Below are 26,213 nucleotides of genomic sequence, written 5' to 3'. Positions count from 1 at the left end.
TAGCGGTTCTACCCAGTGAGGGACTAAGGTGCCCCAGGGGGGAGGGAGGGAGAGGCTGAGGGGCCTAAGAGATAAGGAGGGGCTGATGGGTCCAGAAGGGAGGGAGGGACTCTGAGGGGTGGTCCTGGGAGGGAGGAGAGATGCTGAGGGGCCTCAGAGGGAGGGAGGAGCTAAGGGGGTGTTCCAAAAGAGTGGAAGGGGGTAAGGGGTTCATGGGGGAGGGGCAGACTGTGGGGTCCCAGGAGGCAGGGAGGGGCTGATGGGCCCCAGACAGGAGGAAGGTGATGGGGCAGGGGTTGGAGGGGTGAGAGGGGGTTAGGAAATCCCAGGAGGGAGGAGCTGGGGCCCACATAGTCAATGGCTGTAGCATTGCCAGAAGGCGTCCCTGTGAGGTTATGAAGCAGAGTGTCTTGGATGGAGAAGGGAGACAGTGTGAAAGAGTAGATCCTTTTGGGGGGCAGGGGCGGGGTTCCCAGCCTCCCCGTGTACCTCCAGTGAGCACCAGCCTAACAGCAATGGAACTGCCCCACCTGCCCCGGAGGAGGCTGGGTCCCCTCCCTGGGACCAGGGCTAAGGCGTTCACCTTCAGCGTGGACACCACCTCGTCCCCGTTGTCCTTGGTGGCGATGGCGTAGCGCATCACGCGGTCGGGGTCAATGACCGTGTCCCCCTTCTCCCAGCGGATGATGATGGGCCGCTCGCCGCGCGCTGTGCAGTTCAGCTCCTTCGGGTGGCCCTTGATGGCGATGGTGGTGTTGGGGTGGGAGGTGATCATGGCCGGGACTGGGGGAGGGGAGGAGGGTCAGGAGTGGGGGTCAGGCTGCCCCATGCAGAGGCCCCGCCCTCCCCAGGAGCACCTCTGCTCCCCCGGAGAACCAGCTCGGCACCCCTACTGGTCGGCCCCGAGACTGGCGCAGCTGCCCCTAGCTGCCCCTCTTGTGCCGCAGGGCGGGAGGGCTCCACGTGAAGTTCAGCTCTGCTGAAATACGCCTGCGTGAATGTCAAAGACATTACTGAGCCGACCTCGGAAGTCACACACCCACACTTCGCGGATCCATACCCTCCTACGCCCTTTCCTACGGAAGCCACGCGGACGCCCGTGTGTGTGTGTGGGGGGGGGGGGGGCATGGTTCACGGTACACGGTGGTGCCCACCCCCAGCAGCTGGTTTCGTGTGCCTTCTCACTTCCACCTGGGCATGACCACGATTCCGATTCCGTAAGAGCGATGAGCACACAGCAGTTTCAGATGAGGATTTCTGACTTTTTTTTGAATAGCTGGCTTTCTGTTGGTGGAAGTTGTAGGTACAGCCACTGCTATAGCTTGTTGCTATGCTCACAACAGGAGGAAATGTCAAGTTAAGTTCGGTTGGCCAAATCACTCAGACTCAGGTGGTGCTGTGGGTGAAGCGCCCTGGCTGCGAACCACAAGGCTGGCTGTCTGAAACCGCCACACTACTCCTGGGGGACAGGCGAGGCTGTCTGCTCCTGTAGAGACACTCCGTCCTGGAGACACTGTGGCAAGGGGGTCACTGAGAGTCCGCAGCAGCGGCTCTGTGGCAATGAGTTTAGTTTGGTTCTGGCTCCACACAGAGACCGTGACAAGCAGGGCCCCTGGTCAGAAGGTACCAGATGACAGACTCATCACTCCAGCAGAGGATGGTGCAGGCTGGGCTGGGAAGAGCCACTTTCAGAACTCAGCTGGGAGGGACTGTGGAGAGGGCCCCGGGCCGAGCCCTCCTTGAGCAAAGGCTCTCAGGCAGAAGTAAGAGAGGTGGGGGTCTGGTGCGAATGGTAGGGCCACACTTTTCCCTTAGCTTCATCCCCTCCCTGGGAGAACCCACTGCCAGGGTCTTTTGATTTCTGGACTGCTGCTTCCATGAGTGCTTCCATGGGCCCCAGTCATTCTTGTCACGGGAGGGGTGCTCAGCAGGCCGGCGGGACAGCAATGGGGTGGGGCCACGCTCCTCCCTTGGGGAGGACCCCTCCTCCTTTTGAGCCTGGCAGAGCAGAGCCCCAGCTCCCCACGTCTTCCGTTCTTCTCTCTGTGCCCGAGCCTCCGCCCCTGCCTGCTGGCACCAGGTTCTGCCCATGGTGCTGCTAGTTGTTCTCGGTGCTGTGCGACAATTCTGACTCGCGGCGACCCTGTGGGGAACAGAAGGTAACACTGTCCGGTCCTGCCCCATCTTCACAGAGGTTGTTAGGTTTGAGCCCGTTGGCCGCAACCACTCTGTCGATCCATCTTCTGGCAGGGCTTCCTCTCTTCTACTGGACCTCTTCTTCACCCAGCCTCAAGGCCTTCTCAGGGACTGGTCCCTCCCCATCACTTGCCCACAGCATCTGAGATAAAGTCTCACTGTCCTCATCTAAGGAGCATTCTGGCTGCACCTCTTCCAAGACAGATGTGTTTGTTCTTTCGGCAGTCCGTGGTACTGCCAATATTCTTCACCACTATCTTAATTCAAAGGCTTCGATTCTTTTTCAATCTTCCCTATCCAGTGTCCGACTTTCACACTCGTGTGAGGCGGTGGCCCTTACCGTGACTTGGGTCAGGAGCGCTTTAGCCCTCCAAGGGACAACTTCGCCCCTCAACACTTTAAAGAGGTCTTGTGCAGCAGATCCACCTGACGCAACACACCTTTGATCTCTTGGACTGCTGCTTCCATGAGTGCCCATTGCGGGTCCTAGACAAACGAAGTCCGTGACAACTCAAGTCGTTTTTCTGTTGCTCATGATGTTGTCCGTCGGTCCAGTTGTGAGGATGTCTGCTCTCTTCACATTGGGTTGCAATCTAGGCTGCAGGCTGTCGTCTTTGCTTTTCAAAGGCTGGTCCCCCGTCATTCCATCTCACTGTCCTCAAGACCCCTGCACCCCCATCCTTCTCAGCCTAAAGACCTGCTCAGACCGAGTTCTTCCCAAACAATGCTCCAGGGACACTGGGCTCTGGAGGACAAATGAGCCTCCGGAAAAGAAAGGACACCACAGAGCCACAGTGGTGGGACCAGGGCACCTGTCAGGGTGACAAGCCATTGGGAGTAGCTGTGGGGGATGTAGGGGCTTTCTGGCTAAGTCACATCCTCCTGGGCAGCCCTCCTCCAGATGGTGGTGCCAGAGGAGAGCCCGCTCAGGCCCAGCCCCTGCCCCAGGCCCTGGCCCGCTCCCCAGACCTGGCTCATCAGACAATGAGCAGGCACATTTTATAATGCACGGCTTTACACCAGGATAGACAATAAAATACGCAAGACAAATAACTAGGTGCAAGTTATAATGAAGAAAAAGCCTGCAGTCAGAGACATCCGAGTATGAATTATTGACTAAGGTTTTACACTCTCAAGGATGTGCGGAGGAATATTTTTCCATCAAAGATTTGCATAATTCACTCGTATAAACCTGGGTAGAATACAGAGTAAGACTTTACATCAACAAGTCGGGTCTGGCATGGCAGATGCTTCCATTTTTTACTGGAGAATTGAGATGTGGTGGGTGGAAGAAGGCAAAGTGAGGGGTGGGGAGGCATGTGGTTTATTACTTTTGCTTGTTCCCCAGGGAACAAATGGATCAGCGGCTGGGGCACAGGACCCCTGGGCAGTTGCTTCTGATGCCTCAGAGGATTGGGATGCATGGGGAGAGTGGGATGCGTGTGTGTGAAGCCTTTTGCACACACAGGTTCAAATCTCAGCACAGCCAGACTTGGGATGGGAGTGGAAAAAGGAAGGGCCCTTTTAGGATAGGTTGACTTCAAAGCTCTGCCCAGCACCCCCCTGTTCTGCTCTATGGGCAGGGCAGGGCAGTACTATCCTGTCCAGGGCTTGTGTGCAAATTCTAAGGCAGTGGAACAGTGGATGCCGTCTAGCAAGCCCTGGTGGTGCAGTGGTTAAAGCTCTCAACTGTCCACCTAAAGGTTGGCAGTTTGAACCCAGCAGCCATTTCAAGGGAGAGAGATGTGGTAGTCTGCTTCGGTGAAGATTTACAGCCTGGGAAACCGGAAGGGGCTGTTCTACTCTATCCTATAGGTGTGCTGAGTCAGAGTCGGACACCGTGGAGGTGGCTTGGTTTATCATTGGTGGGATGCAGCCTGCCATATCACCGGTCCCCTTTGGGTGTGCCCCTATGGACAGTGCACAGCCTGTGCATGCATCCATGCTGGTAGGTGGGGATCATCTCTGAGAATGTGTCTTCCCTGTGCTGGTGGGAGTTTTGCACACTCACCAGCAGCCAGCTGCAGCAAAGCCTCTGGAGATCCGAGACACACCTCGGAGCCCAATGGACCCTCAGCTCTGCCTCATGATGCTGATGACTGCGGTGGACTCCCTTCACACCCCTACCAGGCAACTGCTGCTCATCATGGCAACGAGACCACACACCACAGTCTCCCTCCAGGGGCTCTTCTTTACAGCTCCCCTGGGGAGCTTGTCTATGGAGAAGGGGACACAGCTTGTGTCCCCTGCACCCCAAAAACTCAACTCAAAGGGCTTGGTGGCCAGGAGGACTTGGCTTCTATGTCTTCCCCTACCAGTTATGTGGCCGTCAATGTCCTGCACATCTCTGAGCCTCAGGTGCATTTCCCGTGTTACGAAAACACGGATATGTACCACCCCCTGGGACTGTTCTAAGGATGAAATGAATCGGTCTCTGTCAAGTGTTTGTCATGCAGTCAGTGCTCAAGAAAGATGGGCTCTATCTCCACCCCTGGGGGTAGACTTCTTGGCTTCCAGGCAGAAGAGAGACATGAGTTCGAATGCCAGCCAATACAGCTCACGGGGCAACCACCAACCGTTTGTCAGTGGGAGCTTTTGGGTGGCCATGATGCTGAACAGGCTTCTGTGGAGCTTCCAAAAGAAAACAGACTAGGAAGAAAGGCCTGGCAATCGATACTTTCTAACACCAGCCAATGAAAACTCACAAGGGTGCAGTCTACAAGGGATCGTGGGATGTCTCAGGGCCAGGCAGCATGTCATTCTGTTGAGCATGCAGTCACCATGAATCAGGAGCAGGCTCAAGGGCAGCCCTGGCCCCAGGGTTCTTGTGCCCCTCTTGTGCTCTAAGGAACCAAACCATGAACAAACTCCTTGCCATCAAATCAATAGTGGGTTCATGAGTTGTGCTGCTAGCTACATGGTCAGCAGTTCGAGACCACCACCTGCTCCCAGGAGAAGGATGAGGCTTTCTACTATGAAGAGCTACAGTCTAGGAAACCCACAGGGGCAGTTCTACCCTGTCGTGTAGAGTTGCTATGAGCGCTGCAAGGAAAGCACCTGGTGAAACATGCTCCCAGTCGTTAACCCCTCTGTGCTGTGCCTCTCCCACCTCCGCTCCTACCCCAGCCCAGCCAACTCACTCAACAACCAGAGCAGAGAGCTTAACTCCCAGCAAGGATCCCCACCCAGGGCCCTGCCCCAGCTCCAAGGGCCACAGTGCTGCTTACAGCCACACGCTGGGTGCCGCAGCCCTCTGGACTGCCCTACAGCTCCTGGAAAGCTGCGGCCCCCAAACAGAGGGCAGCCCAGGGCAGCAGTGCCCGCCGCATCTGTTCTTCTCCACCCTCTACTCCCACATGCTCCCTCCATTCCACCAAATTACAATCATACACAGGCTGGCCCTTCCTGCGGGAAAAGGCAGCTGGGCCCCAGACATCTTTCTGGGCTGAAGGCAGATCCCGAGAATTCCCTAGAACGACGTTCCTATGCAGTTACCTGCAGGAGTGCGGGGCTTGACACCTGGACATGTGCACGTACATGCAGTCATAAATACACCTGACAGGCTGTCACCGGCAGTCACCTCACAAGCCCACACTCTGACACCCTGGCCATTGGCCCCCCTACACAATGTCACACATATAGGCTGTTGCTCTTGTCAATGCAGAGAAATGACTGTCTAGTACACATCTACTCACACCCCTGCATTACATAAATGTACCCTCCCCCTCTGTATGCACACATGCTTGTGCACATGCACTCATGCATGCACACTGGTGTTCCTGTTATCGATAGCCTATCAGGTGTTGGCAGCAGTTTAAGCACTTGACACGAGCTTGGTTGTCTGCGGAGGCCTGGTAATGGAGTGGTTATGGTTTCTGCCTGCATGATTCGCCGCTCTGAGGGAGAAAGGCATGGCTTTCTACAGACGTGGAAGCCCACAGGAGTCATTTCCCCTGTCTTAGAGGGTCACCAGGAGGCAGAGTGGACTCTGGCAGGGAGCCTGAGGAGTTAGGTACCGTGACTACGGTGACTGTGGGCTGCCAACTGACAGGGTGGAGGTTCAAGTGTACTCAAAGGTGCCTTGTTGGAAAGGCCTGGACATCTACTGCCCCAAAGCCTTCCCTGAAAACCTACAGAGCACAGTTCTACTGGGACACATGGGTGGGGTGGGGGCGGGGGCATCACCAGTTGGAGAGCACTGCAGCTGGGTCAGCTCAGGATGGGCTGTTATTGCTCCCTGCTTCAAAGCCTGTGCTCAGGGATCTTTCTGATGGAGCTCCAGCCTCCTGGTGCCCGTGATGGAGCAGGCAATAAGCTGGCGCCTTCGGCGGCGTCGGGCTCATTGCTCAATGGTTCCACACCACGAGAAAGAAGTGTCCTTATCCCCACCTTTCACACAAGGAAACCGAGGCTTCAGAGGCAGTCTTTCTCCCCCAAGCCTGCACTATTGTAGATGCAGGGCTGCCTGCCTCTCGCTATCTCTCACGCACCTGCACCATCCCTGGCTTTGAGAAAGGGACTTTGGTGACCTCTCGGTGGTGAGGCAGCCTTTCTCTCTGGGGGCCACTCCTAAGGCAGGCTGCTGGGGCATGCGTGGGGGTGGGGGAGTGCAGCCTCGGAGGGGGAGGGGACCTGTCTATACAGGGCTGAGTCCCGCAGGATAAACGCTAATGGCAGCCCAAAGGAACTCACTGCTCTAATGCGACACCCAACCCTCAGCCACAGAGTCAGACCTGACTCATAGCGACCCTCTCTAGGGCCTTGATCTTAACGGGAGCAGACAGCTTCATTTTTCTCATTTGGAGAGGCTGGTGGGGCTAGCTCCTCACAATAGCACATGGGAGATGTTGATGAGAAACGGTGTCCTCTGCTTCCCTACAATGCAATCCAGCAAACAGCCGGGAAACCTAGTTTCTTTGTGCAGAGAGAGGGCAGGGGGATTCCCCTGGGCCTTGGGAGCAGGGAGTTGGGAACAGGGGACCAAGGCAGTGAGTGTGGATGAGCATCTTCCAGGAGGCACGGTGGGTCCTTTGTGGGGATCAGGCCTGTCTGGCTCAAAGCTTTCGAGCTCCACTTCTGGCCCTGGGCACAGCCCCAGGCACTGGGGATGACCACCCTGGGACAAACTGGAAGGGGCCAAAGAAGCTGCCTGGTGACCCCAGGGCCCTTCTCTGATATCCCCCAGTTGTGCTTGCCCTGCAGGCATCTGGCCCTACAGCTCCTTCCACACTGTCCTTGTCTCTGGCTGCAAGACTCCAAGACCCAGGGTCTAGGACCATGGCCAGTGAAGATGGTCTGCCCAAGGGCCCAGCTAGACTCACCTGGCCTTAGGGGGCCACAGACATCCTCAGTTTCCTCCTCCTGGTTCACATGGGGCCTCCCTGGCAGGCCCACCCTTCCCTCCCCTCGCTCCCGGGCCCTCGCTCCCTGGGGCAGCAGGCCAGGGGAAAGGAAATCAATTTCAGAAACAAGACAGTCGTCAGAATCCGATGTAACCAGTGCCTGTCTGTGAAATTACTCACAGGCCAGCTCTTGTCCCCCTGAGGTCCAGCCTGGGCCAGCTGCTATTTACATTTTAATTTGATCGGAGAGGCTGATAGGTTTTTAAGACACTGCGAGGCAGCTCTGTTTCCGTACTCATCCCCGGCGTGTATGACTTTGCAACCACTCCCCAGCTTAGGAGGCCGAGTTCTGGGCCCCCGCCCCAGGTATGGTCCCTTGCTTGTCAACTGGCCCTTCTTCCCTCCGGACTCCACCTTATCACTTGTAGGGGCCTGCACCGTGCAGCCTTTGTGATGAGCTTCATTCGGGGTAAGAGGTGGCCTCTGATGATTATTGTCAGCATTGTTGTTATTAGCTGCCAACCTTTGTAGGTCCTCAACTCAGGATGACTCCACACACAGTGAAATGAAATTGCCCAGTCCTATACCATCCCCATGGCTCCTTGGTTACACACTGGGCTGCTAACTACAAGGTCAGCAGTTCGAGATCACCAACTGCTCCGAGGGAGACAGATGGGGCTTTCTACTGTCGTCTCAGAAACACATAGGGGCAGTTCTTCCCTGTCCTATCTGCAGGCCTTTCTTGCACATCAAGCCTAGATGAGAAGCCCTATGGCAACCCGCTCAGCAGCAGGGCAACAGGCAAGTGTCTGCAGACAGATGGGCGGTAGCTGCACACGAGGTGTGCTGGCCAGGAATCCAGCCCAGACCTCCCCACAGGTGAGAGAGAAACAGATGTGCAGAGGGCCTGAGTGATCTCTCTAAGCTCACACAGCTAGCAAGTGGCAGGAAGGCTGCTAAGACCCAAGATCCTTGACAAGTCAGGAGGGTCCCTTTCCTTTGGCTTTAGTCCGGCCTTCTCCTGCCTGGATGGTATTCTCCCTCACTAGGCTTAGCCCCAGGTGGGGGATGGTGTGTGCGTGTAGGGCTGACTTGGTGGACGAATCCTGGTGGGGAGGACAGGCACAGACTGAGCAGGTGGGGGCAGGCTGGGACTGGGGCAGGGCTATTAGTCAGGCTCTCTCTCACCCTCCCTCTCTTTCTCCCAGTGATTTGGAGCTCAGCTGGTATTTCTGACAAGTCCCCAAGCCACCAGGGAGTGAAGGTTCCATGTGAATACTCAGAGGCGAGCAGACTGTGTGTGTGTGTTGGGGGGTGGGGGGTGGTGAAAAGGATGGGAGTACCACTGGCTGTTGGTAGAAAACCCAGGCCCCCCCCTCCCCAATTGCGTCTTCCCTGACTCAGCTGTGCTGTGGGTGGAGCAGGACTGTATATCTTCACCGACACAGGCAGCCCCATCTGTCTCCCTGGAAGCGGCTGGTGGGCTTGAACCACTGATCTTGCAGTGAGCAGCCCAATGCTCACTACCAAGGCCCTTTGGCTGTTGAGAGAGGCCCAATAAACTGCCAAAGAGGCCTGGGGAGGCACTTTCTGAAGGGAGTCTCGGGCACATCTTACTGCAGTTGTGGTAGCAAGTCTAACAACAGTGAGATGTTTACGTCTGCTGAGGCACTGTTCTGAGTACCAGCAGAGACGGTGTAGTTGGTTACGAGTTAGACTGCCATCTGTGTGGTCGGCAGTTCGAAACCACCGGCTGCTCCGAGGGAGAATGACTGGGCTTCCTACTCCTATAAACAGTTACAGTCTTGGAAACCAATGGGGTCTGGGGTGGGGGCTGGGGGGTTTGCTATGAGTCGGCACTGACTCGTGGGCGTGAGTTTGAGAGTTGAGTTCTGATGTATGCGCTCATTCATTTAATGCTCACACCAACCATACAGCTGGGGGCCTGCCCAAAGCCATACAGACAGTAGGTGGCAAAGCCAGGAGTAGCCCAGGGTGTCCAGTTAAAGACTACAATGTGATGTGTTGGTCAGAGAAGGGCAGGAGACGGTGGCCTAGGGACAGGATGCAAGTTTCCAGCTTCCGGGAAAAGACTAACAGGTTGGGGTCTGGGCTTGTTTAGATCCTAAGTCTGTGCCTGACTTTCCCCATGAGGGAGTGGAGCCATGTACAGGTTCTCAGGCTGGGGGCCACTTGGGAATCTCCTGGGGAATTTGACACAACGTTGTGCCCATCCCAGAGGCTCTGATGTAAAGAGCCCCCTCACCCGGAGCCCCACCTCCAGGTGAGCCTCACATCTTGGGTACGGTCTTGGGGAAGAACCACACAGCTGGATGGTCCCCCTCCTTCACTTCCATTCTACTGGATGCCCCAGGCCCCGCCCCGCCCCGCCTCAGTGTCTCCTAGTGGCTCTCTGGTCCTTCCCCCTGCCTTCAGCAGACGGGCGTCAAATCCAGTGGGCCAGGGGGAGAGCCGCAGTCAGTTCTCCATCATCCCCCAGAGAGGCTGAATGGACACCGTCCACATGAAGCTTTGCTAAAACACACAAAACCAAGCAAGATCAAACCCACTGCGGTCACGTTGATCCCTAGCTAGGGTCTCCCAGGCTGTGGATCTATCTAGCTGGTGGGCTTGAACCACCAACTCTGAGGTTAGCCCAATGCCTAACCCAGGGTGCTATCTCAGACCCCACACTCACTGCCAACAAGTCCATTCTGACTCATCGCCACCTGACAGGACAGGGCAGAACTGGCCCTGTGGGTTTCTGAGACGCTTACTCTTTACGGGGAGTAGCATGCCTCCTCTTTCCCCCAAGGAGGGGCTAGTGGTTTCAAACTGTTGACCTTGCCATTAGCAGTTGCGTACGTAAGCTCTATGCCAATGCCTGTAGAGTACCACTGAGACTCTTCGAAAGTACGCGCTAGGTATGCCTTTCTGGGAGGGCTGTTTCCAGGAGCAGTGCACAGAAACCTGGGGAGAACTCTGCACCCCACCATCTCAGGGGAGAATGCGGTGCCTCTGCTCAGAGCCTGGTCCCCTTTGTTTGTGTAAGGATTACATGCACGCACCCCGGGAGAGGTGAGGGGGCCCCCCCTTCCCTCAGTGCAGCCCACCCCTCTGCAGCTCTCAAGGCCGTCTGCTCCTTGTTAACAAGATCCTGACAAGCACAGAGCCCCGTTTGGCGGGGTGAGATAAGCTCGTCACAAAGGGAACCTTGCTGGCATGTGGGGAGGTGGGTGGTAGTGTGTGTGGGGAGAAGCTCTGTACCCCGCCTGGGCAGTGCAGCTCCAGGCCTCCTCTGGGACGGCTGCCACGTGGGGGTGCCTTCTGGCACAGCCTTTGTGTTTGCCTCCTTAAAGAGCCAGGGCTACAGTGTTGTTAATTTGATTGCGCCCACGTCGGTTTCTTGTCTCCCCTGATTAGCCAAGCTCCACCTGAAGCATGAGATTAATTCAAATTGCATGGCAGCAATCAGCCGGGGGAGCTGAGGGCCCCTAGGAGCCTAGCCGTCCACTGCTGAGAGGGGACAGGAAGGGGGAGCCCTCGGGAACAGTGTGGATGGGAAGGGGTGACCTGGAGATGGGTGGAGGTTTCAGACGGGATCCATCTCAGACCCGCTTCTGCTGTATCGGCCCCAGCTGAGAGCCCCAGCACTAGGCCTCATCCTCTCCAGCTATCACATGGGTGCACTCCTTTCCTCCCATGGCCCTGGGCAAAGGCGCACTGAGTGCAGGAGAGGGAGTAGGCTCAAATGAGGGTGGGGGCCTGCTTCTCCCCACCTCTGGTCTTCTGCTTTCCTACAGCAGTGGAAAGACGATAAAACCAAACTCACTGCCCTGGAGTTGATGTTGACGCACAGCGACCCTATAAAACGGGGTAGAACCGTGGTTCAAGACTGATTCTTTCAGGGAGTGGAAACCTCATCTTTCCCCCTCAGTGCGGTTGGTGGTTTCAAACTGCTGACCTTTTGGTTACCAGCCCAACAACGAACATTTACAGAAGGCTTATTCTGCATGACACTGGTTCATGCTTTATGTGAGCCATCTCGTTCAATCCTTCCCTCCAGAACCCTTAGAGGCGGGCAGTATTTTATTCTTGGCTTAATGATGAGGCATCGCCCAACAGCAAACAGTAGAAGACAACGGCATCTTTCCTTGACCACCTGGAAGATTCCTCAGGGTCAGTGCCGGGAAGGCACACCTTCTCTTTCAGGCTTTGTGAACCCCGGCGGTGTAGTGGGTTACTTGTTCAGCTGCCAGCCTCACGGTCAGCTTTTGGAACCCGCTAGCCGCTCCTTGGGAGGAAGATGAGAATCTGGGGAACACTATGAGCCATATCCGTTTATTGGCAGTGGTTTGGGGGGTTGGACGGCCTCTGTCGCAACTTCTCAACTCTGCCGTGTCATTTGAAAGCAGCCGCCAGCCGTAGGACATACATGAATGGGTGTGTCTGGGTTCCAATCAGCCAGTTTATTCTGTCCCTTCTGTTCAGAGAGCCCTGGTGGCAGAGTAGTTATGTGTTGGGTGACCACCAGCCACTCTGCAGGGGGAAGAAAAGGCTTTCTACTCCTGTGTAAGGTTATACTTCTTGGAAACCCACAGGGCATTTCTACCCTATCCTGTAGGGTTGCTTTGGGTTGGCATCGACTCAATGGAAGTGATTTTTTTTTTTTCCTGCTCAGAAGAGTCCCTAGACTTCTTCAGAAAGGCACAAATGGCTAATGTGATTGGCTGCTAACCAGAGGTGGGGGGTTTGAGTCCACTGAGAGGTGCCTTGGAAGAATGACTGCGTGGAGGAGTTCTACTCCTGCAAAGTGGTCTTTGAAAGAGCTTGTGTGTGACTGACAAGGGGCTGCTACGAGTCAGACTCAGGGCAGTAACGAGGGCTATGCCATTCAGACGGGCTTCCATCAAACTCGGGGATACAGTTCTGCCCCCCAGGGCTGGCTGGGAGACAAGTCTGCGCTGGCTGATTGCCCACAGTGGACCCTGCTTAGCTACCAAAGTGAGACCCCTCCCCACAATACCCTTGCCTCTGTGTCTTGGCCGGTTTGACTGGCATCTTTGCCCTGGCTGATGTGGGATGTGCACGTTTCATCATTCCTCAGATGTGCTGGGCCTGGGGGAGGGCCCACGTGCTACTTGGAGCCCAGTCCCCTCTGGAACTTCAGTGCTCATGCAGGGAGTGGAGGATGAAGTGGTGTTAGGGCGTTGTTAGGAAGGAGATAAGGGCCCAAATGAGGCCCGGGGGGATAGTCCTTGTAAGAGTGAAGTTTGCATCGGCAGGTTCAGGCCTCCTATCAGGGGCCTGGGTTGTTATGGTGATGAGAGGGAGGAGGGGCTGGGAGGGGCTCGGTCCCTCTGGGGACATTTATGCCTCCTGGAAAACCTTGGTACAGAGAGCCCCTTTGGGGCTGGGTCTGAGACGTGACACAGTGTGCTCCTGCATGCTGCTGGCCTCAGGGGGGCGGGAAAAGCACATTTCTTTGGTAAATCCTTTCAGTAAAACGCAGGAGCATCTCGGGCTACAGCTTGTGAAAGGTGGGTCCTAGGATGGGCAGCACATGTCCTGCTGGCTCCCCGTTGGTGGGGTAGAATGAAGTGTCGTCAGATTGATGCTGACCCATGGCTGCCGTAGGTACGACCCTGTCTGTTTGGTCTGTGGGGCTTGTGTGCTGCCGTGAGGCTGGGAGCTGTGTCGCGGGTTGGACTGCCTTCAGCACAGCCTCGAGGCAGAGTCCAACCTACGGAGATGGACTAGGTGTCCACTTTGGAGGAACTGACCACAGACAACCTTCCGGTGGAATGGGGAGCATGGCTCGTGTCTGCTCATGACAGCAGAGAGGAAGGAACCGGTAATGACTCCTCTGGACAGAGGAGCAAACTGGGCTCCGCAGAGAGGAGAGGACAGTCCCCAGTTACCAGCCAGACACCCTGTGGCTCACAGTGGTCCGATGCCAGGGTGCACGGGGCTGCCATGAGTCAGAGGTGGACTTAGGGGCAGCTGAGAACAATGCCGACAAAAGCAGCAGCAACAGCAGCAGCACTGGGGAAAACTAGGAAGGTAGACCAGGACATCTGTCTTCCTGGTCTGCTTTCCGCCCCCTAAATGCTCTACTCTATTTGGGACTCTGTTATCCCTCCAACTTATGGGTTGGAATCCTAACCTTGGTATCTGTGGCTGAATCCTGTTCTGTGGCCATATCAGTGTAGGCTGGGTCCCAAACCTAATCTCATCTGAGTTATAAAAAGAGAAGATACCGAAGGAAGCCAGGTGCCAATTGCCATGGAAATGAGAAGCCTTGGAGCCACAGAAGTTGAGAGAAAAAAAATCTTTCCCCAAAGGAGAGACAGGCATGCACGTACACTGAGGGAGACAGAGAGACTTCCAGTAGAGCCCGTGCCCTGACTTTAGACTTCCAGCCTCCTCACCTGTGAGAACATACATTCCTATCCTGTAAGGCCATCCAGGTGTGGTGTGCGTGCTGTGGCAGTGCTGGGACACTAGGGCAGAAGCCTCCCAGGGCTGGCCCACCCCTGCAGACCCCCTGGCAGGAGCACAGGAAGGCTTGCTGCCTCTTGTTCCCAGCTGCACGGGTAGCCTGGCCCGGGAGAGGATGTGTGGGTCCACCCTCTCCTCTCCCTGGTGTGAACAGAGGAGAGCTACCTAACAAGCCAGGTAAGCACAGGCTTCAGTGAGTTTTCTTACTAAACTGTAGTGAACAGTTTCACATGAGTCCTCCCTGCCATCTGACTGGGTCCTTTGTCCCCGCCAGGGATCGGACATTTGAAAAGAGGCTTTGATTCTCTGTGAAGGGGCTGTGGGGTTGAGAGAGAGACAGAAGTCTGCTCTACTGAGAAGCAGAATCTTGGATGTAGTGGGAAAACATGTGGCCCTGCACACTGCAGATTAGTAAGCAAGCACAAGTCAGCCTGTGCTTACCTTGTTCACTAGGTAATCTGGTACAGGGGTGAACCAGGAGACAAAGTGCTCTCCTGACTCTATGGAGTTTGGAAACGAGTAAGGGCAGAGAGCCGACTGGGTAATCGTGGCAGTGGATAGGTTCACTCCTCCCTGCCTTCGCTGCCCCACACCTACCCACTCTCCACCAGAGGCCAGGGGCCAGGCCCAGTCTACAGAGGAGACCCTGGCCTGGCACAGGTCAGGGTGCGGACCTCTCAGCTGTCCTGAGGCTGGGAAGGTGAGGCTAATCACTGCCCACCACTCAGGTGGGGAGAACAATGGCTCTACCCCAAACCACATAGCTAGGGCCAGGCAGAGGAACCCCAGACCAGTCTGACCAGAGCCCAGATGTCCTCTGCCACTGTGCTGTCTGCCAGGTGCTCACTACTGTTAGGTAGCTAGCTTAGGGACAGGGAGTTTGTCCCTCCCATGCCTGCAAAGGTCCTCAGAGGAGGCTGGAAAGAAATCAGGCAACCACTGAACACTTATGAAGACCCCAACCTGAGCATGTTCACACTCAAGCCCCCGAGCCAGGTGGGAGGTACACCTGGGTGGTCCAAACTAGGCCCAGGCTCATGACCTCACCTAGGTGGGCTTAACTTGGCCAGTAGGGTCAACCAATACCTTCAACGACACCAGGTGGGCTAGAGTAAAGGCAGGGAGCTCGCTCTGGGATGCTCTCTTGCCCCCATGCTCTCTTACCCTGCTCCTGATCAGAGGTAGGAGGAGGGGAGGGTCTTCCTCCCCTATGCAGGTGCCCAGTGGCACACTCTGGGCCTACTTGGGGCCCACAGCCTCCGGACCCACATGCTTTCAGCCTCTAGGGTTCTTGGGCTTCTGGCCTCTTGGGATCCCCCCACCCATCCACTCACCAGTTCCGTGCATGTGGGTACTCTTTTCCACATGGTTGTTCAGGCCCAGTTGTGAACCCCTGGAGACTGTAAAACCTGAAACTTGTGCCGTCCTTCATAAAAACCCACTTGGATTACCAAACGGGGTCCAGCATGAATTCTTTCAGCGTGCGAAGTAAAAAACCAAGGTATTACCCACTGGAGAAACCTAATACCACCTCTTCTTCCCACTGTGTGCAGGCCCAGGCCCACTTACTCTCAGTCAGGCAGAGCAGAAGGGGGCTCTGAAGGGGACCAGTGGCTCCTGGGTGGTCGGCCAGCCCGACATTCCCAGCAGCAACGGGCTACGTGGGCAAAGGTGTCCAGGTTACACTGGGCTCTGGAAGCAGGAATTCCTATAGTGGGGCGTGGCTGGGTGGTGGTGATGGGGAGACAGTTGGGCCCTTGAGGAGCCTCAGTACAGAGGGGAATCATGACCCACCACCAGGAAACACTCAACGGTGGGCTAGTGTTTTCTAACCTTTCTGCATTGAGGTACTTAAGACCATGTATGTGGATATCCAGTCCTATGCGCAGCTCTATCTACATGTTTGCAGACCGCCATCCCTTGGGCAGCAGCCTCAACCTTGGAAGGAATGGCCAGGGCAGGTCTCAGGAGGACATTCAGGGTAGGTGGGAAGGGAATTTCCCGAGTACCCCGAGTATGCCCTACAAAGGAAGTTGTAGGTCTCTCCTTTGGCCCATAGATTTAGTGTAGGAGGGGCAGGGCCTGAGGCTAGCTAGATCAGGGGATCAGGAGCACCCAGGAAGGTGCCTGTCCCCTGTAGGAGCAGTTTCCTTTGTGTTTAGTTGAAATGAGAGCCATCTCAAGCCATTGGAGAGATGACTGTCTGTTCCCAGGTTGGGACTTTCTGATCTCTGTGCCAATGATAAGTCCCTCGCAGATGACCTGGTCACGATGGTTCAGATTATGTATCAGCGTGACCAGGTTATAATTCTCAGTGGTTTGGCAGATATGATGTAAATCACCCTGCATTCTGTAATCTGATGTGAGCAGCCAATCGGTTGAAAGGGGGAGTTCCTTTGGGGTGTCACCTGCAGCCAAATGATAGGGACCTCCTGGCAAAGGGTGCTCTCTCTTGGTCTCTCATCGGACTCAGAATCCCCTGACCTCTGAATCTGGGGACACGGGTCAGCGATCTACCTTCTGACTTATAGATTTCAAGATGTGTCAGCTCCTGTAGCCCTGCGAGCCAGCAGCCTGTCGCCTTCTGACCCAGTGGGCCCCCACGACCATGCTGACTTCTGAGCTCCAGCCAAGCCTCCAGGCTGATGGGCAACTCACAGATCTAAGACTTTCCACGTAACAACCTAACAACCACACGGACCATTTCCTTGAAATGAATCTCTTTCTCTTTTGCTCTTTTTGCATATGTAGGCTTCCCTGGGCTTTCTCCACTAGAGAACCCAGCCTAGCACACTGTTCTACCCTGGCCCAGGGACTTCCTTCTCCAGGCCCAGCTCTCTGCATTCCCATGCCGGGCCCCAACCCGGCTCCATTCTCTTCCCTCTGGATTCCAGTGGCTCTGCAGCTGGGTGTGTACCCCCTGTGTGTGCTCTCTGAGTGCTCCCGGCTCTCACTTTAATTGGCATGACACTTAGCTAAACAAACAAATCAAAACTCAAGCCAAACAAAGGACGGTTAAGCAGGTCTAATTGGCTGTGGGGCTCTGTCTGCAGCCCTACCACTGGAATCCTCACAAAGTGGAGGCCACTGGGGGAGGTGACAGAACCTGTTGCACGAGGGGGCCAGACCGGGTCCTAGTCCCAGGAGGCAGTGACACATGATGGTGGCATTGAAATCACAGCCATCCTCCTTCAGTCCCAGACAAAGCAGCTTGGCTTTGTGCTTGCCTCCTGTGAAAGACGCCTCTTTGAAGAGGCTTTGTTTTCCCTCCCGTGTGTCAGTCAGTTGGAGGAGGAATTCCCTCCTCTTCCTCCTCCTTTTGGTCATTATCTCTCACTCTTGAAAATTTTAAAGTCAGCTGAAGGGCTAGAATCTGGGGTTGCCATTTGTTAACCACGTGTAGTTTCAAGCAGGTTCCTCTGGGGGGCAGCCTGGTGCCCTGAAAAGACTACACACATGACTAGAAGCCTAGCTCCTCTGAGCTGGAGGAGGCCCTGGAGCTCAGCTGGTGAAGAGGTGCTAGCCCAGGCCTCCTACCACACAGATGAGGACTCTGAGGCCTGGGAAGGGGAGGGGAGGGGAGGAACAGTGCAAGGACATGTGGCCAGTGGATCCAATACCCAGTCTGTGGAGTCTGTGTGTGCTCTTCCCCCAAATGGTGAGCACACAGAGGCAGAACTGCTGCCAGCCAACCTCACAGGCAAGGCAGGAGGGCTGGGGGGTAGGGGTGTTTGATGAGCTGCAACATGCTGTACTCCCGGCAAGGTGGGTTCTGGGCTCATCCCTCATTGACACTCATTGACCTGGAAAACCGTGTGCCCCGCTGCCCCACATGCTTAGCTCCTGGGTGGGGTCAGGGGGGGGGGCAGTTCTGGAATTCTGACTCCCAAAGACCCCTGGGCTCTGTGGGCCTCTGATTTGGTGCCTGGTATCAGTCGTCAACTCTACATAGAAAGAACTCGATTTGCTTCCAAAGGCTGTAAGACTCGAATTTAATTCTCCCAGTCCATCTTCTTCCTCATCCACCAACAGACACCCAAGTCCCCACTTAGTAGATGGCATTCAGGGGCCTTCCTGAGTATAGACACCCCCCCCTTGGGCTGTCTCTTCTTCTCTGGGATGGAATGACCTCCACTCCATTGGTGTTTGTCAACATCCTTCCCTTCCTTCAAGCTCGCCTAAGAGATGATGGGTGGCTTTTGATGCGATTGTTAGATCGATTACTCCCACCCCAGTCTCCTCAGATCACCCAGTTTGTTGCTTTTTGAGATACCTGTTTTAGGTATGAGGGTTCCTGGGTGGTACACATGGTTTACACTTGACTACTGACCTCAAGGTTGGTGGTTCAAACCCACTGAGCGATACCACAGGAGACATGCTGGGAAAACTGCTTCCGCGTGAAGGGACAGTTAGCACCGTTAGTTCTTGGACACACCTGGGGCTAGAATCCACTCGACAGCCACAGGCGGAGCATTGTTTTTGTGTCCGATAGTTCTTTAGTGGTTATGTCTAGATTCTAAGTTTCCTGAGAACAGTAACTCCTGTGGCTGAATTGCTGAGCCCCAGCTGGCTGTTGAGTGGGAGAGTCTGAGATGGGTGAAGGAAGGTCGAGGGAAGATTTCCCATCCCTGGTTCCTTTGATGACTGTGTGCCCAGGTCTCCGAGATCCTCCCTGCTGACCTTGGAAGTAGACCCCCAAGTCAGGGTGGGCTTTAGAGGGGGAGGGTGGGTGGAGGAGGGAAAGGGCAGGTCAGGAGAGGAGGATGCTCTGGAACACGTGCATGGAAGTTCTCAAACCAGGCACCATTGCAATGACGAGGCTATCACGGAAGACCGGCTCTCCACTCCAGGCAGGGTGGGGTCCTTGTCAGGCTCAGCCGTCCACAGCCTCAGCTGCCCTGGGTCCTGTGTCCTCCCCTTCTGGCCCCTGGTGCAGCTGAGGAAGGGCTGGGGGAGAATGGGGCTGGGAGGGATGGGGAACGTGTGGCAGAAAAATGGCACACATGTGTGTAAGGTGTGGGAGAGAGGATGTGTGTAAGAGGGCAGCAGGCAAACAGCCCGGCAGATGAGGGTGTGTGAGGGGTGGGAAGGTGTCTGGGGGAACGGGAGGGTGTGGGGGCGAGGGCGTAGGGGCCAGGGCTGGCAGAGCGAGTTAGGCGAGTGGTGGTGAGAGACACCGGGTGTCGACAGGCGGAGTGTGCCGGGGAAGTGCAGCGAGTGGGAACATGTGACCCGGAGGTGTTTGAGAGACTTGGAGCTGTCAGAAAAGAGAGCATGTGCTTTACCGTGGAGGGAGGCAAAGGAGGATGACAAGCAGCTGAAATTAGGGCGTGAAGGGGAGAGGCAGGAACCAGGCCCAGACTCTGCCCACAAGTCATGGGTTGGGCATGAAATTCCCCACCTTTTCCTTGGGTAAGGAAGGGGGTGGGCAGGGACCAGAGGATAACACCTCTCTGTCTCTCTCTTTCTCTCTCTCTCTCTGTCTGATGTTGTGCAGCACAAGTTCTTAGGAGGCTGCCCTGCTTACAAGATGCACTTCCTCTGATGAGCACAGAACTTGCCAGCCTCTGCCTGGCGTGGAAGCGGGGATGGCACAGAACAGAGAGGGGCAGGGGACCCCTGGGAAAGCCTGATGTGCGCCTGGGTCTCTGCACGCGCAGCCCACCTCCTGGACACCGCATTGTCTGTCACCATGTCCCCTCATCCTTCATCCCCACAGGGAAACCCCGGGTCACAGAGGACGGCCATACGTGCTCAGCTGAACTCCCCACCTCAGAGAAAAAGAGCAAACACCAAACATGGAAGGCTAGAAGGAAGGCAGAACGGATGGACGGAAGAGGAGAAAAGACAGACAGCATATCTGAGGGCTTGATGCGTCCCTCCCGCTGACAGTGGGGAGATAATGATCGTGTACCCAGGACAGGCCCACGAGGTGCCTGCGATGCCTCCTGCCTCACACAGGCAGAATTAGCGGAAGTTCTCCCTGGCGGAGGGATGTAGATTGATTGCCTGGTTTTATTAAGGACAAAGTGCTTTTTGATAGTTTGAGGGAAGCGGCTCCCCAGGGCGGGGATTCCGGCGCCTGCAGCTCCCCGAGCATCGATCGTCAGGGCTTCCCTGTCTTGTGCTGAGCTGAACAAGGGCTTTGGCAAGCGATAAAGAGGCTATGATTCTTAAAAGGGGAACTCTGGGGAGACGCTGGGCCGACCGCACGCAGGGCCCTGCTCTGAGGAGCCTCTCCTGCACGTGTCCTGGGAAGACAGCTCTGAAGGACAAGCAAGCTGGAGGCTAAATGCTCCATGGCCCCACCAGGGCTGCGTGATGAATAATATTCTCTGACTTCCTCCCTGCACGGGCTCAACGGTGCTTCAGGGGTCAAACTGCCACCTCCCACGGGAGAGACCCGTTGGATTCCCAGTGGATGCACCTCAGTGCAGTCCCCACCAGCCTGTCAGTGGAGACTTGTGTGTTGTGGGTCATGCGGCAGGCTTTTAACTGCAAGGCCAGCAGTTCAAACCCACCAACCACCCTGCTGGAGAAAGATGAGGCTGTCTGCTTCCCTAAAAGTACATCGCCTGGCTCACTACCATTGAGTTGATTCTGCCCCTTTGAGACCAGATAGGACAGGGTAGAACTGTCCCTATGGGTTTCTGAGACAGAAACTCTTAAAGGGAGTAGAGAGCCTCATCTTTCTGTCTGGGAGCAGCTGGTGGTTTTGAACTGCTGACCTTGTGGTTGGCAGCCTGACGTGTAGCTGCTAAGCCACCAGGGCTCCTCTTTCCAGCCTCAGACGTGCTCTCCAGGGTAGCTCTGGGTCGGAGTTGACTCGATAGCAGTGGGACACTGGGGAAGATGTTTCGGTGGAGGTTCCAGACTCCTGAGGACTAGGGCACAGTCTGCTGACCGCCCCACAACAGCCAGCGCACCCCATGGGTTCCGGTGCACAGGGCTGCCATCATTTGATGGTCGCTAGTGGTTCTGTGGTGGGCTGCTAACGGCAGGCTGGCTGTTTGAAACGGCCAGCCGCTCCTCAGGAGCGAGATGAGGCTTCTACTCCCACAGAGTCTCTCACAGGAGCCGTTCGTTCTACCCTGCCTTACGGGGCGGCTGGGAGTTGGTGCGGACTCCATGGCAGGAGTTTGGTGTTGGTTTGGTGACAACCACCACCACAGCCACCACCTCTTCCCATAAACTGTAACCGGCTAGGTGCCATTGTGATCCAGTGAGGTCAAGCAGCAAACGAAGGTTACATGGTAACGCAGCCCTGGTGGCCTAGTGGGGTCCAAGTTGGGCTGTTAACCTCAAGGTCATTAGTTTGAAACCACCAGCCTCTCTGAGGGACAAGGAGGAGGCGTTCTACCTCTGTCCAGCACTATAGTCTCAGAAGCCCCCAGGGCCAGTCCCACCCTGTCCTATAGGGCACTGGAATGAGAAGGGACCAGATGGCGGTGAGTGAGAGCCCAGATTCATACTTGGCTGGTTCACACCAGAGCTCAAACTCTCACCCCTGCCCTCCCAGGCCCCCAGCCCATGTCCTGACTTAGGGCCACACACGTGCTCTCCTCTGGACACGATTCCCAGACCTACTATGTGGCATGCTGAGATAGAAAGGGTCAGGGCGACCCAGCAGGAATGTCTGCATGTGGCTTACAGAATGCAGGAGGACGCACCCGCAGGGCCAGGTCTGGGTCCTGGGACTCTGCAGACAAAGGCACACCCCGTGCTCCCTTGCTTCTCACAAAGCATCTCCCCCTTTCTATATTAGTCGCTGTGTTATTTATAACCTCGCAGTGAGGCGGGTGGGCTGGGCATGAACCGCTGGAACAGGTGAGGAAATTGGAGTGGAGTGCAGTGGCACGCTCAAGGTCAGAGGGATCACAGAGCCAGGTCTGAAATGGGAACTCAGGCCTTTCTTCTGCAATGTGTGCACAGGGCCTTCTTTTCTCAGTGACCAGCAGGTTAAATACAAGCCACTCACCACACTGGCCCAGGGCCGTCTAGTTGATCCAGACTCAGGGACCCTGAGGGGAGGAGTAGAACTGCCCCTGAGACGGTAGTAACTGTTTCCGTGAGCAGAAAGCCCTGTCTTTCTCCCTTGGATCAGCTGGTGGTTTCAAACTGCTGGCCTTGGGGTTAGCAGCCCAATACACAACCACTGCATTAAATACACACAAACTCCCTGCCGTCGGGCAATGCTGACTCATAGTGACCCGACAGAGCAGGGTCGAACTGCCCTTGTGGGTTTCCGGGGCTGAGAAGCCTCATTTTTCTCCAGTGCAGTGACTGGTGGGTTCAAACGGTTGACCTTGCAGTTAGCAGCTCTAACTCTTAACCCACTGTGCCACTGGGCTCTATCCTTTAAGCAACGGAAACAACCTGTTTCATATGACTACTCAGACTGAATTGCCAACACTGAGAAGGGAGGGCATGGAACATGACATCACATATGGTGCTTTCTCATGACTGGGTGAGCTGGGTTGGGGCATTCAGAGGCTGAGACCCCCTTTTAAAGATGAGAGAACCTTTGCCTCCTTCAGCCCAGTTTCTCCTTCACAGACAGGTGCCTATGGGGTAGTGGCGTGAGTGAGTGTAACCAGGGTGGGGATGGGCTGGGCCGGGGCAGAACTCACTCTTGACGGTGAGGAACATGGACTTGCTGATGTCGGTGCCCACACCGTTGCTGGCCTGGCAGAGGTAGTAGCCAATGTCCTCCTCCAGGACGTGGCGGATCAGCAGCGAGCTGTTTGGCAGGATCTGGATGCGTCCGGTGAGGGGCACTGGGTGGTACTGCTGGGGGTTCCCGCTCCCTGCAAGGAGGCAGTGATTAGCAGGGGCTGTGCTCTGGGTGGACAAGAGTGCCCCAATGAATGGTCCCGGCATCTTCCACTTGCTGATCTGGGGTCATTTTGCACCAGGTTCCTACAGTCCCTACAGGGCCGGGAGCCCACGCCAGTCCTGCAAGGCAGCAGGGCAGACCCTCACTGAGGCCTAGTCCTGCTCCAGCTCCAGGGTCTTACGATGGAGTTGGGGGTCTTCACTCAATGCCTCCGATGGCTCTGAGTCTCTTTGAAGTGCGTTTCTTGGCGAGGAAGGTACTGTCTTTGGATCACTCAGCTACTGGCATAGAGTAAAGCCTGGGCCCTCAATGGCAGGTGACTGGTTTTACGAAGAGGACAGCCACCCCCAGGTGGGGCCTTGTGGCAACCCCGTCCCATGACGCCACCGTCAGTCACAGCCACAGTCTAGGGTAAGAAATTGGCATAGGGCTGAGCCAGATTCTTGCGGGTAAAGCTGGTCTCCAGGAAGAATCAAGCTGCCAGAATGGGTTGCTCGGTGAGGTGCAGGGAACCCTGAAAGGGTGGAACTTCAGGATGGGGGATACGTAGGCACGCACCATGTTCTAGGGCTAGAGGCAAGGCAGCAGGGTGGGGGTAGGTGGGAGGCAAGTCTGTAACGATAAGAGGAAACTTTGTGTTGACATGGCAGTTGGCCTTGATCCACGCAGGCAGGTGGTGGTTGAGGATGACCTCAGACCAAGGACAGCTCAGGGCCCTCTGAAAGCTCACAGAATCCAGGGCTCTCCCCCAGGGCGAGCAGCTGTGGGCAGAGATCAGGCCCAGCCCCCTCCACTCCCTTGGTCCTGCTTAGTGATTCTGATGGAGCCGGGGGCTTACCCTTGGCATGCTTCCACATGACTTTGGGTGGGGGGTAGCCATCCACGGAGCAATTGAGCACCCCAGCTTTGCCGTAGATGCCATCCTGGTTGTTGGGCTGCACCACAAATCGGGGGGGCACTGCGGAAAGAGGGGTGACAGGGTAAGACTGCGCATCTCAGTCACTGCCAAGCCTCCTGGAGCTTCGAGCATCTTCCAGCCATCCTCAGCCCTGCCTGGACCCTTCCAAAGATGGGGCCAGCCACTCCCGGAAATCAAGATGCTGAGCACATGGGTTGAGTCTTGGGCTGGGAGTTGAGAGTTCTGAGTTCCAATCCTGACCCTCCTGAGGACTGAGCAAATGGGGTGCCACCCACCAACCATCCCCTCCCCACCTGCCCCACACCGGCTTTCCCCTGCCTTAGGATCTCAGTTTCCTGCCCTGGAAAATAAGAGACCTGGACCTTAATATTGCCTAGAGGCCCTTGCTGGATGGAACCAACTTCCTGGGAACCTGTGACTTCTATGCAGGATCTAGAGACCAGCGGGCCAGAGCTGCCCATGCCCATGCCCAGGCCCAACCCCAAACTGGGTCCTCCCACTCACCGCGCACGATGAGCTGGCGCTCACGGCTCACGGTGGCCGCTGCGTTGCTGGCGATGCAGGTGTAGTTACCGTTGTGCCTGAGCGAGACACTGGAGATCTGCAGGGAGCTCATGAACTCCTTGCTCTCGATGGTCACACCGGAGCCTGAGATGATCACCTGCCCGTCCTTCCGCCAAGTGATGCGGATGGGCATGTCCCCTGAGGACACCACGCAGGGAATGTAGAGAAGCTGGCCGATGGAGGCAGGTGGGAACTCAAAGGGCTGGATTAGAGGGGGCACTGAGGGGACAAGAGAAATGCTGCTGTCAGGGCCCCCACTCGCTCCAGCTTGGCCACCTGTGGACTCTGGGAGGCCTCCCCAGGGCACCCTTGTCCTGTGTCACATGCTCCCTTACGTTCCCATGGAAGGGCCTGGCTGCCTTGCAAGGGTCACTGGGTCCCAGGCCCCAGGCCTACCTAGGCCTGCACTGCCTCCTTGACTTGGACCGGCCAGCTCTGTCCAGGGGTTTGGCTAGCCTGCATTTATTCTGAGCTCCACATTTATCCTGCGGAGTGATGTCCATGTGTTTAGACTTCCTGCTAGGTCCCTGCTGACCCACTGCTCAGCTGCCACAGCACCTTCCCTGCCACCCCTAGTCAGCCCTGTGCCCATCTGTTCACCCCAGAGAGGCACCTCTTGGTCTCTGGAGCTGGGATAGGCAGAGGGGTGCACTCAGGTGGCAGGAGAAGGAGGCTGGGGCTGAGCGTGTTCCCTCACACATACCCCATCGCTGTGCGTCTCAAGCCTCAGGCTGTTCTCGCTCTCAGCACCCAGCCCACCTCTTTCCAGCCAGGAGCACCAGGGACGGTGGGGGGAGGTTCATGATGTTGGCCATTCCTGTTGGATTCTTTGCACATATGATCCCACCGTGTCCTCCAACCAGTAGTGTAAAGAGAGAGCTTCCCTGTCCCCATTTCTCAGAGGAGGAAATGGAGGTCCAGAGAGAAGCCATAAGCCCTGGACTCCCTGGTGGTGAGGGGCAATGGTGGGATTTGAAACCTGATTGGTATCATCGCCAATCCACCACACTGCCAGCTGAATTGTTGGCCCCTCCGACTCACGGGGGTCCCATGGACAACAGAGCCTGCACTCTCCGCAGGAGGGACCGCCTATCGGATCCCCCATGATCTGCAGGGTCCGAACTGGTTGGTGTTGGGGAGCAGATTATCAGGCTTCTTCCCTAATCTCCCCTGGAAGCTCACTGACACCTTTAGCACACAGCAGCATGGAGGCCCCCATGGATGGTGGGAGTGGTGATGCTGGACCCCACCTCCCTGGTGGGAGGGGAGAATCATCCCCCTGAACCACCACAGCTCTCTGCTGTCTAAGGAAGACCCTGGAACATCCGGGCCAGAGGCCTCAGCTCCCCTTGGGTGGCAGCAGCAAACCCGAGAGGGAGGCCTGCTGCTTTGGAGGCCACCAGGCAGGTAGGCTGGGCAACTCAGCCAGGCACAGCACCCCCCACCCGCTCCCTCCCTCCCTCCTGCCCACATCTCAGCTGCTGGTGGTCTGTCTGGAGTCCCCAAGTCCATTGGAGATGGATCCTCCTTTCTCCGCTCTGACTAGAGCACCAGCCATTATCTTCATGATAACTCAATTATGCCGCGGCGACTTCCCCGGCAAGTTGCGGGTGGGGGGAGACGAGTGTGCAGGAGACAGACAATTAGCTTAACAAGGATGAGCACCCAGTCGATGAGATCTCCTTTTTGCAGTCAAATAATTAAATTACAAGGTTGTCCACAGGCCTCTGCGTTCCCCCAGGCACCAGCCCACCCCTCCTGGAAGGCTGCCACCCCCTACCCTATGTCCACCCAGGAAGGACACAGCAGGGTGTGGGCCCCAGTGGACATGAATGGATGGCAGTGCATGTGTGCT

At 56.2% G+C, this 26,213-nt stretch overlaps 1 protein-coding gene across 1 annotated transcript in view; it reads right to left on the bottom strand.

The window, feature by feature from the left end:
• Window positions 1-210: 210 nt before the first annotated feature.
• Window positions 211-26,213, bottom strand: part of LOC123520898 (Down syndrome cell adhesion molecule-like protein 1 homolog) — a 37,885-nt gene continuing 11,882 nt past the window's right edge. Inside the window, exons 3-7 of the mRNA XM_045283570.1 lie at window positions 24,299-24,577; window positions 23,714-23,833; window positions 22,670-22,846; window positions 584-783; window positions 211-228 (exon numbers count right to left, since the gene is read on the bottom strand). Of these exons, the coding sequence (XP_045139505.1) occupies window positions 211-228; window positions 584-783; window positions 22,670-22,846; window positions 23,714-23,833; window positions 24,299-24,577 (794 nt within the window). The remainder of the gene's footprint in view (window positions 229-583; window positions 784-22,669; window positions 22,847-23,713; window positions 23,834-24,298; window positions 24,578-26,213) is intronic.

This window comes from Echinops telfairi, unplaced genomic scaffold (assembly GCF_000313985.2).
Source record: "Echinops telfairi isolate 266 unplaced genomic scaffold, ASM31398v2 ScPeMD7_7463;HRSCAF=8501, whole genome shotgun sequence".
NCBI classification, from domain to species: domain Eukaryota; kingdom Metazoa; phylum Chordata; class Mammalia; order Afrosoricida; family Tenrecidae; genus Echinops; species Echinops telfairi.
Note: the sequence above shows the minus strand (reverse complement) of the source record. Positions and strands in the feature narration are given on the sequence as shown.